This window comes from Melitaea cinxia, chromosome 21 (assembly GCF_905220565.1).
Source record: "Melitaea cinxia chromosome 21, ilMelCinx1.1, whole genome shotgun sequence".
Classification (NCBI taxonomy): domain Eukaryota; kingdom Metazoa; phylum Arthropoda; class Insecta; order Lepidoptera; family Nymphalidae; genus Melitaea; species Melitaea cinxia.
In genome coordinates, this window is record NC_059414.1 from 491,794 (window position 1) to 511,188 (window position 19,395).

The following is a 19,395-nucleotide window of genomic DNA, read 5'->3' on the forward strand; positions in this document are numbered from 1 at the left end:
AGGAAATTTCCTGCTCCACAGTTACCCGAGTGTAACATTTATATGTTTATTTACCAATATATAACAAAGAGATTCTTTAGGAATTATGTCACGCCTAGCTGGCTGTCATTAAACTTAAACTTCAGAGCAACGCAATTTTATTTATTGGTACTCTCGCAACAATAGACAAACAATCTTATAAATATGTCATTCTACGATCATCCAAAAGATATGTATTATACTTTAGGAACAGACGATCGTGTGTGTATGTCAAAGATATTTTTTATTTATTTAAATAAACATTTGTGGGTCTCATCTGGGAATATATCCGCCAACCCGCAATGGAACAGCGTGGTGGATTTAGCTCTGATCCTTCTCCTATATGGGGAAAGAGGCCTATGCCCAGTAGTGGGATATTACAGGCTGAAACGTTTAATAAACATGCATAATCCAATATAGTTGTTTGGGTAAAGGAGGCGTGAAGCGTTGAAACATTATAATTTATATGTTTGTATGTTATTGGATTCCGTGTGCATATGATAATTGAGACTTGGGCAATAGTTACGATGTAAGCGGTTGCGAGATACTAGGAGAGCGGGTTTTTACGAGTTTGGTGTTAAGTGAATGTGGCTACGTGTATTAACTAAAGTTATGTTATTTTGTAATTTTTGTAGTAGAACTTCCTTACGCACGCTTGACTTGACTTATGAAGAGCGTTACGAAAAGTGTGATCACATGCGGCGAACGGAAGTTTAGAGGGAGATATAAGTTAGTGAAGATAGAAAGAGAGAGAGTGACGTTTCGTATACCTATTACTGTAGGGATGACTAAAAAAGTTTTACTTCAACCGTGTGGTTTAAGGCTCACTTGTTTTTTTTTTAAGTAGTCCTTAGAACCTGTTTTAACTTAACTAATAATAATAATAATAATATAAGCCTTTACAGTTTCCAATAAAGTTTAAATTAATCTATCCACTGCTGAGTTGTCGTCATCGACAGCACGGTCTGTCTGCCCTTTGGCAAAGGCCTCCTCCATTTCCTTCCACTCTGTTCTATTAAGTGCTCTTCTAGTCCATGTTTTCCCTGCTATATATATATATATATATATATATATATATATATATGAATAAGAACATAATATTTTGGTACCCGAGGTATGAGAAAAGAAATCGAGGTATACAGTTTCGGAGGTGGGAAGATGACATAAAACATAACTAATACAGTACAACAATAAGAATATTGCAGTAAAAATATCTGGCAGATTAGGTAAAGTTTGATAAGAAAAGAGAAAAATCCTACATGATTTTCTTCTCTTAGGCGCTGTTCTACCTCTTGCCGATAAAAGCTATGATTTGTTATCGAAATCATTACGTTATCCAAACGATAACGTTTCATTTCGGTTTCACCATCGAACTTTCAAAAAAACTCGTTACTCGTTGCGGTACGGTTACAAAGACGCGGCTACTAAATCAAATTTTATCTGTTGTATGATATTTGGAACTGGATGCTCTCAATGAGAACCGATCAAAACAGTTTTGTCGAGACAAATCTTTAACAACGCATCTGCAGATAAGATAAAATGAATCATAAACCTTACAACTTGTAAACTTCAAGGATATCCATGAATCATTCCTAAAAGTTGGGCGTGAAGAGATTAACGGAGATAATGTGTGTAAATATATAACGTTGATATGAATTGGAACTGTTAACAGTGCTTCCGTGTTTATAAATATATTTTTTATACAACTGTTGGATAAAAAGCAATCGATTCTCCTGATGGTAAGGTTAAGTCTTACTTTATTCCCGGGTTTTAACAGCGGTGTTCCCTCGAACTCCAATGCAAAGGCGATCTTATCGCTAAAAGAACGATTTCTTCCAGACAACCTTTGGGTATAGGACAGCTATATATACCTATATATAGAATAGCTGTATGACTTGATATTAGAATATTTTAACACACTTTAAATGGCATTTAATTTTGCAAAATGCATTTGTTATTCAAGCATGCATGAATAACAAAGCTTAGATCATAGCTTAATCCACCACGCTGCTCTAATGCGGGTTGGCATATACGTAACGATCAGTAACGATCGCTATCAGGTATACATGAGTGCTATCTGAAGCACGGTGGGGAGACTCACAAGGACTGCACAAACACCCAGACCACGGCAAATATCCGTATGACCAATACAAATGTCTGTCATGTGCGGTGATCGAACCCGAAACCGCCAGCGCAACAGCCACAAACCAGTCCTGTCACCGTTGCGTCAACGAGTCGTACCAATTGTGTCAAAAATCTATCGCCAGTTCGCAAAACCAGATATGGATCATTAAAAACGACCGATAGTGTATTTCAGTATGACACAAGAGGATAGATCGTGTCCTAGCGATTTGTAAATAACTTATTTATAATTCAAAGAGTGAATGCATGTAACAATGTTGTCGTGCTTAAGTAAGGCACATATTAATAGTCTTCTCAAAATTTTTAGGTCTCTAAATTTCGTATCATTAAACGTATTTTTAGGCGACTTCAGAAAATGAGGTTCTCAAGTCGACTGTTTTTTTTTTTTAAATGTGAATCCTCATAGTTTTTTACTAGGTGTACCGATTTCGATGATTCTTTTGCATTCGAAAGCTAGTGCTTGTCATGTAGTCCCATGTGAATTTGAGAGATCGGACGAAAATGAACGAGATCTGACAAGTAGTTTTTGAGTTATCTTAATAATGCGTATTGTCCTAGACTAGTCGCTGTCGATTTAGTTTCTTTTTTAGAATAAACAACCATAAATCTACTATATTTTATTAATACCAAATATTCAGTTAAAAACTAAAAAATAAGCTAAAACTTTTGATCTCAAAATTTCTCACGTCGATATTATACTTTATTGTATTTCACCTAAGCACGGTATTAAATATACTTATTATATCAACCGAGCCCTGTAATACTTAGTACGTGTTAGGAAAATGTAGTAAATTTATGTAATCCACAGACGCGGGTCGACCGGCGCGGGCGCAGCCTCAGGAAAAGATCAGGTGAGTGCCTTCCTACTTCATTTGTTGTTCGACCGTCCGCCCGAGCGGACGTCGCCGCGTCACATATAACGCGTTTAATACGTTTCAAAATAATTGATATTTTTATCTTTTTAACTTACTGTGTTGTGACCTTTTTGTGTATTGTTGTTAGAGTGATTGTTGTGTGATATACAGCTGTATGTCGACCTTGAGTGACGTTGATACAGAGTGAGTACCGATGAGGTGTTTCCTTGTCGTGTCTTGTTTTTGTTTTGAGTTATTGACAATTATATAAATGTTATATGCTTGTTTTTAATATATGTATTTGGTATGTATAGAAGAATTGTTTCATTACATAGATAATACACATATATACCTAATTGTTATGTGTATGAGTAATAATTAGTTGGTAATGAAAACGTCATCATAATACTAAGTCCGTAATTGCGACGCAAAAGTATAAATAATAGTAAATAACACATAACTCGCCATATTTATTTTACTTTGCACCAATCGCGGCCATCAATCAAAATAAAATATAGCCTATATTTTAAGTTGGTCAAAGTTACAAGTCTGTGTAGAACTTCACAAAAATCTGTTCAGTAGTTTCTGAGATTAGTTCGGACAAACGTCGTGACACGAGATTTTTATATATATAGAATACATGTTTAGGGTAATTGTTTGTCCATCCGTGATGTTGCAACGCAATGAAATAAGCTCATGACGAAATTTTATAGTTTGTTTACGTCGAAGTATCGTTGTAAGTGATGAAATCAAAATATTCTCATTTAGTAGGTATAATGTTATTACGATTGTATACTCTTAGTTTCGGAGCGTTTTGAAAACAATTTATAATAATTAACTATTAACTGACTTAATTTAAATAAAATAAAAAAATGAAAGACATTTAACCGATTTAGAGGCTTTAATATCTCCAACTTAACATTTACAGTCTCGGCCCAGTGGATGTCAGGGGGGGGACCAGACGCTGAGTTTGCGTCTCTTGCTTATTCTATCAATCTTATTTTATGTATCTTATTCTATGTATGTGATGGATGTTGTTAATAACTAGCTGACCCCGCAAACGTTTTGCTATATATGTTTTTAACCCCGTTTATCCCCTCCTATAACTAAGGGGTATAAAAAATAGATATTGTTCAATTCTCAGACCTACCCAATATGCACACTAAATTTCATGAGAATCGGTCAAACCGTTTCGAAGGAGCTTAACTACAAACACCGCGACACGAGAATTTTATATATTAGATTTAAAAAAAAAAACATTGCTATGCTGGGCTGGGCTTTTGCCCTCAAGTCGCAGTTTTCCCTCACGTAGGAAAGGGATCGGAGCTTTATATACCACGCCGCTCCACCGCGGGTTGGCGGATATATTCGCTGCCATGAGTTACGATCGCTATCACGTGTACATGATAACAACCGTATCTGTATACTCCATCGTTTCTTCTTTTAAAACATACAACGTTAATTATTATCTTCTACTAGCTGACTTGGCAAACGTTGTCTTGTCGATAAGCGCTATTTAAAAATAGGGGTTGGTGGTAGAAGGGTGAAAATTTAGGGTTGTATGTATTTTTCAACGCCAAATCATAATTAAATAAAGAACAAACAATTTATCTAAAAATTAGGTGGACTACCCTTAACATTTAGGGGGATGAAAAATAGATGTTGTTCGATTCTCAGACCTACCCAATATGCACACAAAATTTCATGAGAATCGGTCAAGCCGTTTCGGAGGAGTTTAACTACAAACACCGCGACACGAGAATTTTATATATTAGACTAGCTGACCTGGCGAACTTCGTATCACCTTATTTTTTTCTGAAATATAATAATAACATAATATATCAAAATAAAATATAGCCTATCTTTTAAGTTGGATCAAACTGCACACGGTGTGCAAATTTGACTAAAATCGGTTAAGTAGTTTAGGAGTAGTTCAGGACAAACATTGTGACACGAGATTTATATATATTAAGATTATATTAGTACAAAATACAGAAATTTTAATCTGTTAATGCTTTAATATTATTGTACAGATAAGCAGTCGTATGTACGTCATAAACATGATAGTAAATAATTAGTATCTACATATATAATGTAAGATAATACGTGATAAATGTAATTACGCCTGTTTTTATATTATAAGTCTTTACAGTTCATGTTCTTTATACATACACATAGTATACAACAGTCGCTTACCGCTATCTGTTGTCTGTTCTGTTGTAGATATTTATTTATTTATAGTTTTTGCAACCGCGCGAAGCCGGGGCGGGTCGTTAGTTAGCGATAATAATAGAATCAAAATAAAAATAAATAAATATGGACCCTTGGTAATGTTGTAGTATTTTTAGGAAATGAAAATTAAGAATAATGCAAAGAAAATTAGTTTTATTTTTTTATTTTTCGCATTTGATAGTTCACAAAACAATAACAATGTCTGTCAAGATCAGCTAGTTGGAAATGAAACAAAAATACGAATCTATACGTCCCATTTATATGATACTAGCTGACCCGGCAAACGTTGTCTTGCCGCTAAACGCTATTTAAAAATAGGGGTTGATGGTAGAGGGTTGAAAATTTAGGGTTGTATGTATTTTTTAATGTTGTATCATTAAAAAATAGAAATTAAAAATTTTGTCTAAAAAATAAAAAATTAAAATTTAGGGGTGGTCTACCCCTAACATTTAGGGGGATGAAAAATAGATGTTGGCCGATTCTCATAGATACCGGATAAGCACAAAAAATTTCATCAAAATCGGTCAAGCCGTTTCGGAGGAGCATGGCAACGAAAACTGTGACACGAGAATTTTATATATTAGATTTCTCATGGTCATACACACGTTTTGTGAGAATTTATAGTTCATTTCACGGCTTACAACGTACAGCTCTGGGGGACGCTCAGACATACACTGTAACCCAAAGAAATCGTGTGTGCTTAAATGTTATGAACTCAACACCTCCTGTATGAAATGTCAATGGTACACAAAGGCCCAGACTTAAAAAGATAAAACGACCAACATGTGCTATCAATTTTTTATTCAGAATAAACGAGAAGAATAGAAAAAAAAAACTAATAGAACCGTATTTTCGTAAAGTAAATATATACACATATGTAATAACACACTTTTAAAAATTATATTTTACTACACCAGCTGTGCCCGCGACTTCGTCCGCGTTGAATTAAACAAAAAAGTTCAGTTCGCAAATTTATAAAATACTTAAATAAATTTCAAAAATAAAAGTACCCTAAGTTACTCCTTACTACATCAGCTATCTGCCAATGAAAGTTCCGTCAAAATCGGTCCAGCCGTTTCAGAGAACAAACAGACAGACAAAAAATATAAACAATATTATTTTGGTAAATGTTACTTTACGGTTACTTTAATATTACAAACAGACACTCCAATTTTATTTATTTCTAGAAACACACTTAAAAATTATTACCTTATTCCGGAAATTCGCTACAAAAACCTATTTACCTCGAAACATATAGTGTAAATAAGTTACAATGTTTTATATAACAATATTAACAGCAATTACAACAGATATTACGTTCGAATAACGAAAATTGTAGTCATCATTTCCTGACCGACCGACTTTTGTGACGAACTAAATAATTCACTCGGTTTCGTCTACTTGAAATCAGGTGATCTCTAAATCAGGGGTGACAAACTCAATTTAGCAGAGGGCCATATATTAAATTTAGAATGCGTAGCCGGGCCAGATTCAAAACTTATAAATGTAGTGTGCGCATTTTAAAACATCCGTAGAGGAATCGAGTGGAGTCATGATTCTTTCTGCGACACAATGCGATTGCGGGCCATAGCTTCGACATCCCTGTTCTAAATAAATAAATAAGAAAAGTAGCCTATAGCCTTCCTTGGTAAATGAGCTATTCAACACGTTATGAGCGCGTTTAAATAAACAATTAAACTTGTCAGCTTTATAATATTAGAAAGGATTGTGGAAAACAAGTGTATGGTTCGTCTGATAGTAGATAGCTACCATATCTAATGAAACCCGCAACACCAGAAGCATCGCAAGCGCGTTGTCAACCCTACCCCCAATAGCTCTGGTCACCTTACTCAACACAGGAACACAACACTCCTTGAACGTAGTATTATTAAAGCTGTGATCTGTTAAATGTGTGTGTGTGGCTTTTGTATTTCTTAAATAAAAGCCATATATATCACCTTGCAACATATTTATGTTGAAAATCTCTTAGTGTAGGTGTGGTTTGACGACCGTTCTGGTGTAATGGTGCAAGTGCCGTGTCGGTGGCACCTAAAAACTGACGGTCGCGAGTTCGATTTCCGCTCGTAGTGAATATTTGTATTTATACAAATATTTATTTCCGGTCTGGTTGTTAATCCTTGTAGGACTCCCCACTGTGCCTCGGAGAGCACGTTAAGCTGTCGATCCCAGTTGTTATCATGTATGATTTATACCCGTGTACCGGGTAGTAGGTTAACCTAACACAAACCTTTAACTGAGGCAGGGCACAGCAGGAATTTCCTGCTCAAAATATGGAGCAGCCCAACTGGGGTAGTACCTCGACATTACAGAAGATCACAGCTAAATAATACTGTTTTCAAGCAGTTTTGTGTTCCTGTTGGTGAGTAAGGTGACCAGAGCTCCTGGGGGATTGGGTCGGCAACGCGCTTGCGATGCTTCTGGTGTTGCAGGTGTCTATAAGCTACGGTAATCGCTTACCATCAGGTGAGCCGTACGCTTGTTTGCCGACCTAGTGACATAAAAAAAAAACCTAACCTACCTTTTTTTTTCTTTTTTTTACGTGGGGAAAATCCATCATGGATACCCTCCAGCGCGGGGGCGCCAGAGGGTTATGTCAGACTCCTACTGACTAAAAAACCACCACGTGTGAGCAGTCGTCCGTCTGGGTGGGGCGAGATGGGGTCGCGCTAGCATTCGCCACCTCGCCCCGGCAAACCTAACCTACCTAACCGAACCATAATAAGAAGCTGCTGAATATATTATTTGCGTCTTGATAATTAACAAATAAAATCATTAAACTTTTGTGTATTTATATAATTTAACAATATGACTAGCATAAAACAGCCTAACATATTAATTAGACCGTGTAGGTATATGTTGAACTGCGAAATGATTTAAGCGTTATAAAAGATTTAGAAAGATTTCTTTCTTTCGACACAAATATGTCTATAAATCAAATCTGTACACTTAGATTGAAATGTCATGAATGTAACAGGAATCGTTAACGTACTGTCAGGTTCAAATTTATTAAAAAGCGTTCAGTAACACTGAGTCTGGATGTGATCGGTTTAAGGTTAATATATAATTGTGTAAGAAAATAATTTCTGGAAAATTCTATTCAGTTACAAATTTTTATCCACCTATATCCCTCCTTATCCTTAGCAGCTTGTCGGATATAGCTCGTACTACTCTTATTCTTAAAAACAAGCTATGATTATTTCTTGATTCCGTGTTAATGTTGGGAAAAAATTATCAAATGTGTTATTCTAGATTGCCAGCTATCTAGGTACCAAGTTTTATTAAAATCGCTCCATTAGCTTTTGCGTGAAAGACTAAGGAACATACATTCATACATACATCCACATTTATAATATTAGTAGGGTATGGTGATAAGATCTTAATTATGGAGTGGTGAAGTGTGAGTCGACCACCGTCGGTTAAAGGTCAACCGGTAACGCGAGGTTAGACGTAGAAAGGTCATAGCTTTGTGATGTAACGTGTCATAATACTGCATTTGTGTACTCTTTCAAATGTTCTTTTCCTATATACTTATTCAATAAAAACATTAAATGTTTATTATATTATACTAGCTGTGCCCGCGACTTCGCCTGCGTGGAATTAAACAATCTTGGCAAACGTAGTTTGGGAGGTCCTCCGGCTCGCTGGACCAACGATCTACGTAAGATTGCCGGTGTGGGCTGGATGAGGATTGCGAAAAACCGGGATGTCTCGCTCGAACTTGGGGAGACCTATGTCCAGCAGTGGACTGCAATAGGCTGAACTGACTGACTGACTAATAATTATATTTTTTTATAGCTTTTCTGCATGCCTAGGAACGCTAAAAGAGGTTTGCTTCTGTAAAAGTTGTATTTTCGAATGTCATGTTATAAAGAACGAGAAGCTATATAATTGCAACATTAAGGAAACGACAACCAACAAGGAAATGTCTCAATGTTATTTTTATCTTAGTTATAGATTTTACAATTCCGTTGGATATTACTTAATTTGTAATTTTACGATATTGATTCATTAAAAATCAACATTAAAGTAATTACTTAACTTAGTTTTCTTGATCTTAAAACAATACAATCTTTAGCTGAACTGTATTTCACAAACCTATTCGACAATGTCTCGCTCTGACTTCACGATAGTAGTACAAAAGACTATTCTAGAACTTTTTTTCTATAGGCTATAGGCTATTATAGCATCATATATAGTAGTATAAGTATTACTCTATGGGATGAATATTTCCAAACGGAAAGGACAACAGTTCGAGCAATTACAATAAGAAAAATCTTTAATATATACACACGAAATTCCGTTTTATTTGATTTTATTTTGATTCCAAAGATTTTTATTTTATTCTGTTCCAAAGATATTTCAATGCTTGTTTTATAGGTAACAGCTGACTTACATAACTACATTGTTTTCAATAAATAAACATACATATATTACATCCTCGGGGCGGGAATTGAAACCACAAACAGCAGAAAGCAGGGTCACAGTTAACTACACCAATGGGCTAGTCAAAAAGTAAAGTAACGCTTCTCCACTATTAACATCAAATTAAAAAGTGACTACAGCGGTCAATTTCACCGCAACAATTATCTCACGATTGTGTCACGATTGTGTCACGATTGTCTCACCGCCGTCCGTCCGTTGCTCTCGACGTAACGAAGGGGGGCAAGGTCGAGAATTCGTAACACCCTCTCACTGGCACACTTTCAGAGCGCCGCTTGAATACTAATGTTGCTTTATTGCTTGTATATTTTGTTTGTTGACGATTGCGAGAGCTAACGTTGCCGGTTTTGATATCTATAAATAGATTTATATACATTTTGTATGTTGATGTAAAGTTACTATTTTATGACCCACACCCCTCCCCCCCCCACACCCGTACTCATAGCTTATCACACTTAGTGACGCTGTATTTCATGCAACACGTTACTAATTTTGTACTAAAACACAGTTTTATGTATTATTTTTCAAAAGAGTAACTGCGGAGTTTCTTGCCGATTCTTCTCTGCAGAATCTACATTCCGAATCGGTGGTAGCTTCACTTTTACAAAAGTAATAATGATTTTTAAAGTTTTAATTCGTAAAATGACGATCCGAAAGTGCTTTTGAAGCTTGTTTGATTAAAGTTATTTTTGATTTTGACTTAATGGAACTATCTAGAGTGTAACGTCACATTATGTGCAATTTTACACATCAGACATTACTTTTATTTTCCATTTGATATTTTTAAGAAAACGAACATCAATCAAACATACGAGTAGGTTTGAAAATTTATGAAACATAATCAAAATAAAAGGTTGACTCTTAAAATTAGTATAGCGAGTGTCAATTCGCTAAAACAATTTGAACTTTACAGCTCTGGCTATCTTACCATAAGAACACAACAAAACTTGGCAATAGTATTATTTAGCTGTGGTCTTTTGTAAGGTCGCGGTACTTCCCCAATCAGGCTGCTCCAGATTTTGAGCAGGAAATTTCCAACTGTGCCCTGTGTACCTCAGTTCGTTGAAATTATTGGTATAAATGTAAATTTAATTTTTTTTGTCACTGTACGTAACTGGTGAGTAGTTTTCAAGCAGTTTGGTTTTTCATTAATAGTAGTCGGTTCCGTGATGAGTGATGATTTACGGGAACGTTTTATTGTATGATACCTGCCCGTCATATCTATGGTATGGCCAGTAGTCTAGTAGACAAGCTGAAAATTGTCTAAATGTATTTTTCTAAACTGTACGCTGTAAACGGAAAAATGTCTACTTAGAAATAATTTTATTTTACATTTGCATTTAGTGCACTGTACTGCAAAATAAATTTTGTTCTGAGAGTAAATTGGAATTAAATCTTTTTATTAAAATAAAATTTAGTACTTTTATAGCTGTGCTATTTTAAAATTATTTCTCAATGACTCATAAACAAAATTAAAATTAATCACTCAATCGATCGAGTATTTCAAGTTTGTATTTATAAAATTTAAAATCGTATCAATTTAGATTTTTTACAGAAATAATTTATAGCGAGTGCGTTCAAGGTTAATGGACGTATTAAAATTAGATTTAACTGAGTTATTTTTATGTAAAAACCATATTCGTTGTAACTTAAATAATGATAACTCTTTATTGCATTTAATATGACATTTACTACTAGCTGACCCGGCAAACGTTGTTTTGCCGTATGTATTATTAACCCCCTTAATCCCACCCCATATAACTTAGGGGTATGAATGAATAAATGTTGATCGGTTTTTAGACCTACCCGATATGAACACAAAATTTCTTAAAAATCGGTGCCGTTTCGGAGGAGTTTGGCAACAAACACCGCGACACGAGAATTTTATATATTAGAACTAGCTGACCTCGCGAACTCCGTACCGCCTTATTTTGTTTTCTTAAATAATAATTACATATATCAAAATAAATTATAAACTATCCTTCAAGTTGGATCAAACTGCACACGGTGTGCAAATTTGATTAAAATCGGTTAAGTAAGTTAGGAGTGTATCGCGAACAAACAACGTCACGCGTATTTATTATACATATATTAAGATATCGAGTATACAATTCAAATCAGTGTTAACTTTGCATTAACAATGATGAAAGCTTTTTTGTGAAGCTACGATACAAAAGTGCTTTTGAAGCCTCGTTGTATAAAGAGTTTAGTTAAAGTTAAGTTAAAGATAACCTTGATTGTGATTTGTTTTTACACGCAGTATTAAAATATGGTACGGCTCACCTGATGGTAAGTGATTACCGTAGCTTATAGTCGTCTGCAACACCAGAAGCATCGCAAGCGCGTTGCCGACCCAATCCCCAATCCCCTCAGGAGCTCTGGTCACCAAACTCACCAATAGGAACACAACACTGCTTGAAAACATGCACAACTGCTATTTAGCTGTGATCTTCTGTAAGATCGAGGTACTATGTCCCAGTTAGGCTGCTGTAGGGTACAGCAATATATTTCCTGCTGTACCCCACCTCAGTTGAGTTGAGTTATTTATAAGTTTATTTTACTCTTTTCCTCGTACTCTGACAATATATAATGATATGTAGAGCAGTGTGCGTGTTAATCGAGAAACCTTCAGGTGACGATATTAAAACAATGTCAAGAGGTCTTTGAACCACGTATTTGACGTGTTGGAATTTGAAACTAAATCAACACAGGTTCTTTATTTATATATAGTTGACGTGACAGATGTTTCAGCGCTCAATTTCAGTTTAAAAAAAAGAACAAATCAGTCATTACAGCCTATACAGTCCACTGCTGGACATAGGCCTCCACAATTTTTTTAAAAAAAAGAACAAAGATTTTCCAGAAAATTCCATTAATTTTCAGTCTATATTTATATTAAAACTTTCAAATATGGATATTTTAACTTAAAAAAAAATCAGATACTTACAAATGTTGTATCGTTATTTAACGATATCTTACAACTGTAAAAGCTCACATGCTAAATTACCTCGCTTTTGTTTATATAACCCGAAGAACCACACGAAAATGTTCCCATTAGACATTATAACGAGATAATAAGAAAAACTCCGAGGACGGTAATGATGATAGTCTTACATAAGTGTACGTACAAATAAGGTAAAAAAACTTATGTAAGAGTAAAAATGGTAAAAAAGGATGTTTCACTTACGATATGGGAATGGAGTTCACTCCCTTTAAAAATATATCAATTTCTTTTTCGCAAGAGACGTTGCGACTTGCGCGGTAAAATGTTACTCTTAAGACATATCTCAGTCAGTGTCACTCCTTAGCGTAAAGGTTTTACACGATTTCACTCGTCATATTTTTTTCCTACCACGTGCCTATATCGTTTCTTAAGTAGTTAACTTCAAAAGAAAAGAGTTCACTCAAATTGTTAACCTGTATAACTTCTATGACGCCGCGTTGATGCAACAGTCACAGCTATGGGTTGTGCCTGGTGCGCTGGCGGTTGCGGGTTCGATCCCCGCACATTACAAACATTTGTATTGGCCATACAGGCGTTTGCCGTGGTCTAGGTGTTTGTGCAGTCCTTGTGGGTCTCCCCACCATGCCTCAGAGACCACGTTAAGCTGTCGGTCCCGGTTGTTGTCATGTACACCTGATAGCGATCGTTACTCATAGTAGGGAATATATCCGCCAACCCGCATTGGAGCAGCGTAGTGGATTAAGCTCTGATCCTTTTCCTACACGGGGAAAGAGGTCTATGCCCAGTAGTGGGATATTACAGGCTGAAGCGAATAACTTCTATGTCCCTGCGCTACTCGTATGGCAATATCTTGCGGTTATACCGTTAATTGGGTAACCATAGCAATAACGATATCATAATAGAGGTAGCGTTAATTTCGAAGCATCTCTCGAACAGAAGCTTTGATACTCTAAATTACATATTTTAGTATTTAGAAATGACATAATTATTAATAAATTATAATACTAAAATATGAAAATGTTCCACAGATCATCGAAGCCCCGACGTCCGGACCGTGCCGTGTACGTCCCGAGAGCCCTGCGTTCCAACGAAAACGTCGACGAGAGCAAAAGCGAAAGTAAAAAATCGACGCCTGAATCCAAGTGTCCGAAGTCACCAACGTCCAGGGATAAATCGGCTCACGGGACGCCAAAGAGGTCCATCGACAAACAATTCTGCAACGTGTACACACCGCCTCACCTGCGGAACCAAACACAGACCCCCGTAGCCGGCCCGCCCGAAAAACATGTGCCTTCCGTGCCAAATAGTGATAGTGCAATATCTTACAGTGATAGTAGTTTTAACGTAGACGTAGCCGAGAATTTTTATATAGGTGATTATTTCGCGAACGGTCAGCTGGGCTTCTACCGGCCGGGCTACTACGAGTACGAGAACGGCTGGAAGACGAATGAGTCGGAAGCTAACATGGCCGTGCATGGAGATCAAAGCAATATTATCGATAACGATTATTTATATAAGAAAGACGAGGATGTCGATACGAACGAGCTAAAGAGAGCCTCGCAGGAGATAAATAGGGGTAGCAAAAGAATCATCAAGCAGAGCTTTGATTCTGATGTGTTAGTCATATCTGATCCGATAGAGGAAGCGCCCAGTCAAAACGTCAGTGAAGCGGAACCGGTTCCAGAAGAAAAGGAACAAGACAAACCGAAGCCAAAACAAAAATTGGAGTCGAAAGTGTCTCTAAAACGCGAAGAAAACGACTGGGACGCTGTGTTCGATGACAGTGGTGAATGTCTAGACCCGTCTCTGTTAGAGGAACTGACGTCAACTGTGGGCAAAGTGCACATAACCAAAACGAAGAACAACTACGAGCAGTATCAGACGAAGGGCCAGGCCCTGTTCAACGGGCCCTATGATGAGACGTTCGGTCACGTGATAGAGGTATACGACTTCCCGAGCGAGTTTAAGACGAACGATCTTCTCTCGTTGTTCAGCGAATACAAGGACACTGGCTTCGAGATCAAATGGGTGGATGACACGCACGCGCTTATCGTCTTCAGCAGCGCTAAAATTGGTAAGTATTTTTTTTTATTAAAGATCACCTTTATTGTTTATGCTTTTGAAATTTTTTGATGAGATGTCTATTTGTTGTTCCGTGTCTCAGTTTGTTTCGCCGGAAACCAATTTCAAATCATATAAATATATTAATACGCCAATAATGTTAGCCTCCCTTTTTAGTAAAAACCTCGCAATTACTTTACATAAATTATATATCATTTTATAGATAATGGCTTGCTCTAACGGCATCAACAACTGAACAATTTATTATTACTTTTGTTTTTGTAAATTAATTAATTATTAAAATCATATATGACGGCTTTAATTCTGAAATAACGTCAATTGACGGTCGGTAAATTTTTACGTATTTAGTGCGAATTATTCGCATAGGTATTGCTAGTTTGTAAAAATGGCCAATGAACTTGTTGATTTTTTTTTCGACGTTAGTAATTATTAGCCCCCAAAAATACCATTCCAGATATTTCTTTTTTTCTCTTTCTACTTGGTTACCTCCAAAATATACGTTTTCTAGAATATTGCCTTCAATTAAGAACACTACTCGTATACTTTTCATGACAAATGATTTTTGTCAAGAATTAACCTAATCTATATAAATAAAAATCAATGTTGCTAGGCGCATAACTCGAGAATGGCTCGAAAAAATCGGCTAATTTATTTTTTTGTATATTTCTTAAGGCCCATGGATGATTTTAATACAAAAAAAAATTAATTATAATTATTAACTTTTGACAGAACAGACGTTGCAATTCTTATCATATATCGCCACAAGCTATCCACAACGGGTTTATATTATCACCTATAAATCTCAGGTTACTCGCGAATCAATCAACTGTGCCATTCTCATGGATTTGTTACATAAGTTCGATATTTGATTTGTTCATCCGATAACATAGTAAAAAATAGTTCAGTATGACACATGTACAGTATCCAAGCTTTAACCGTGGTAGGGCACAGCAGGAAATGTCCTGTTCAAAATATGGAGCAGCCCGACTGGGGAAGTACCTCGAACGTACAGAAAAGATCTTAGCTAAATAATACTGCTTTCAAGCAGTGCTCCTGTGGTTAGTAAGGTGACCAAAGGGCTTTGGGGGGATTTGAGGGTAGGTTTGGCAACGCGCTTGCAAGGCTTCTGCTGTGGCTTCGGATCGCTTGCCATCGAGTAAGCCGTACGCTCGTTTGCCGAAATAGTTGAATATAAAAAAAGCCTAACATATAGATACATAGTAGATTAGTTGAGAGAAGTTTATCGTATAGTTATTCTTACTCCAATTTCTACCACATGGACGTCTGTATAGGCTGGATTAAATAGTACTCTACACAGAGAACTTTACGTGATATTAACGTACAACAATTGTTTTCTAATTTTTACGCGAATTTCATTCATTATAATGAAAAACCTTTTTCGGGTTTTATCGCGGCTTATAAAGTTCTTTAAAAGCCCGAAAATTTCGATTTTTGTGCACCATCCGAAACGTCGGGCTTTTACAAAACTTAATAAACCGCGATGAAATCCGAAAAAGTTTTTATCATTATACAATAATTGTGTTTGTTATCAAACAAATAAAAACGACTTCGATTGAAATCGACAAGTATATTCCCATGTACATTAGGGACAACACAAAAACCTTTCGTCAGATCACGCTCCGATTCAAATGGGACCACACGACAAGCATCAGCTTTCGAATTTAAAATCGCTTCGTCCAGTAAGAAGTTTTGTGCTACATAAAAATACAGGCAGTGCAAACTTTCCTTTTTTTGAAGTCGGTTAAAAATAACTTACAACACCAAATCTATAAATATAAAAATCAATTGCTGTTCCTTCGTCTCGTTAAAACTCGTGAATTGCTGGACCGATTTGGCTGACTTTGATCTTGAAATATTTGTGGAAGTTCAGGGAAGGCTTAAACATCGAGAAACAAATAATAAGTAACGAAAATACTCATCATCATCATCATCATCATCATCATCATCATCATCATCATCATCATCATCATCATCATCATCATCATCATCATCATCATCATCATCATCATCATCATCATCATCATCATCATCATCATTTCAGCCTACCACAGTCCACTGCTGGACATTGGCCTCCATAAGTTCACGCATAAATGGCGTGAATTCATGTGTTTTGCCCATAATCACCACGCTGGGCAGGCGGGTTGGTGACCGTAGGGCTGGCTTTGTCGCATCGAAGACGCTGCTGCCCGTCTTTGGCCTGTGTATTTCAAAGCCAGCGGTTGAATGGTTATCCCGCCATCGGTCGGCTTCTTAAGTTCCAAGGTAGTAGTGGATCTGTGTTATCCCTCAGTCGCCTCTTACGACACCCACGGGAAGAGAGGGGGTGGCTTTATTCTTTAATGCCTAAATACTAAAAAAACGACAATTTAATTTTCGAATACAAAATGTTTCTAGCTATGAAACATTTGATATTATATTTTGTCTTTTAAGAAATAATAAATTTTCACTTGGGCTCAAATATTTATAGATGCGTTCAGGAAGTCTAACGGTGTTGCATTTAATGTAGATAAAAATTAGGACCATATTTTTTCACAAATAATGTAGGTGATACGAAGTTTGCCGGGTCATCTAGTAAAAATAAAAATAATGACACGCTATATAATTAAGAAACTATTATTAAATGTATCTTTTAAAATATGACTGAAGTTACATTAAAGTTTTTAAAAACAAACCACAAAAGCAATTTTAATAAAATAAAATAAAATATAGAGATGATAAAAATTAAATTTAAATATTATTACGTATATTTCTCAATAGACGGGTTGTAAACTTTTACGGTCCACATTTACAAATAACATTTTGCTTCTTAAATTACAAATGCATATTAATGATCGCGTAGTCTTAAGCAACGGGCGTATGTTCGGCAAAATGCGAGTATCTATATAAATAAAAGTGGATCGCCGAAAAGCGTGTATGCGCATATTATGCGAATGCAATCGGCATCAAATCTGACTTAACCGACTTCCAAAAAAGGAGGAAGTTCTCGATTCGTTTGTTTTTTTTTTTATGTATTTTATTATTTTATATTTTTACCTCAGAAATTTTGACGATATTGATGATTTTTTTTTTAATAGAAAGGTGGTGTGTTTCATGTGATCCCATTTTAATATAATTGAGATCTGACAAGTACTTTTTGATCTATATCTAATAATGCGTATTTATTTAACTATTTTTTCGTCGACCTACGTTGTATTGTACCGTATAATTTTTCACTGAGCGTATCGATTTTGATGATTCTTATTTTACTCGAAAGCTTATGCTTGTCTTGTGGTCCCATTTAAATTTGACCGAGATATGATGACAGATTTTTGAGTAATGTTTGATAACGATCATTTACTTGACTATTTTTTCGTCTACTTACGTTGTATGACTTGATACAACTATTAGTTGATGTAATTGAAGTACTTTTTTTTTTGCGTTTCCGAGCAAACACAAATATTGTGTTTTGTTAAGATAAAGATCGAAATAGGGCCAAAGTAATATGTCGGTACGAAATTCAACAAGTCTGCGAAATTTTGTGTGATATAAATATTTGCCATGAGTCGATAAAGCCGTGACCTTAACGAGTAACTGGCAGTGACCTACTTACGAACCTTGACAATTCAAAAGAGCTAAGAATAAATTACTAACAGATTACCTTTATAGTTCAATATACTTAGACATTATAAAAGATGATCTTAAAAATGCCTGAATATTTTAGAAATCAACCTTGTTACCTTAAAAATACCTTATGTGTAGGTTTATTCATATCTGTAATGTTGTATGTGTGTAACATATTAAAATAAATAATAATATAATGTAACATAATAATTAAAGCCCTGCGGTCACCAACCCGCCTGCTCAGCGCGGTGACTATGGGCAACACACAACTTGAACTTGTGGAGGCCTATGTCCTGTAGTGGACTGCGAAAGACTGCTGTGTTGATGTGATGATATAATAATTAAATAAAAATCGTCTCAGAAATTTATAAACAAACGTTTCATTGTTTGCCGTGAAAATTTTTACAGATTTATTTTGCTTTGTTGTATAGTGAACATTTATGGTATGGTATATATGCTAACTAAAAAACGTAAGAGTGTCTGATATTTTTTTTTTTTTGAATAGGAAAATTAATAAACTTATTTCATATATCTCGTTCGCTCTCGTTTCGCTTGAACGCAAACGTGTGTCCGCCGCTTAGTGTCAGCGGTGTGCAGTCTTGGATCGAGGTCACGGTGTAAGACTAGAGTTGACCTCTCAATGACTGTTTTTGTAAATAGCATTATAAGAATGTTACGTTCCTTGGTTAATATTTATTATTTCTGTATTAATGCTACTCTGAGTAAAATGATAGTTATGAGAATATTGTCTTATTTTTTTTTTTATATGCGGAAATCTTGAAATGTGCTGGACCGATTTTAATAAAACAATAATTTATTTATTCATACTTTTTAACACATTATAGGCAGTAATAGACTGTGAACAATGGGCGGACTTATGGCTATTTAGCCATTTCTTCTAGACAACCCAAGAAAAAGACCTTGGTCCTAGATTATAATATTTCACGTTACGAGTGTTACGCAAATATAAAGAAGTAGTGTTTAATGTTCATCCTTTCCTTAATATACTACATATATATT

At 35.7% G+C, this 19,395-nt stretch overlaps 1 protein-coding gene across 1 annotated transcript in view; it reads left to right on the forward strand.

Moving 5' to 3' along the window:
• The window catches only part of LOC123664036, a 31,333-nt gene extending 12,215 nt beyond the window's left edge, over positions 1–19,118 (forward strand). Inside the window, exons 4-6 of the mRNA XM_045598660.1 lie at positions 2,969–3,011; positions 13,701–14,746; positions 18,807–19,118. Coding sequence (XP_045454616.1) covers positions 2,969–3,011; positions 13,701–14,746; positions 18,807–18,859 — 1,142 coding nt within the window. The 3' untranslated portion in view covers positions 18,860–19,118. The remainder of the gene's footprint in view (positions 1–2,968; positions 3,012–13,700; positions 14,747–18,806) is intronic.
• The last annotated feature ends 277 nt before the right edge of the window (positions 19,119–19,395 follow it).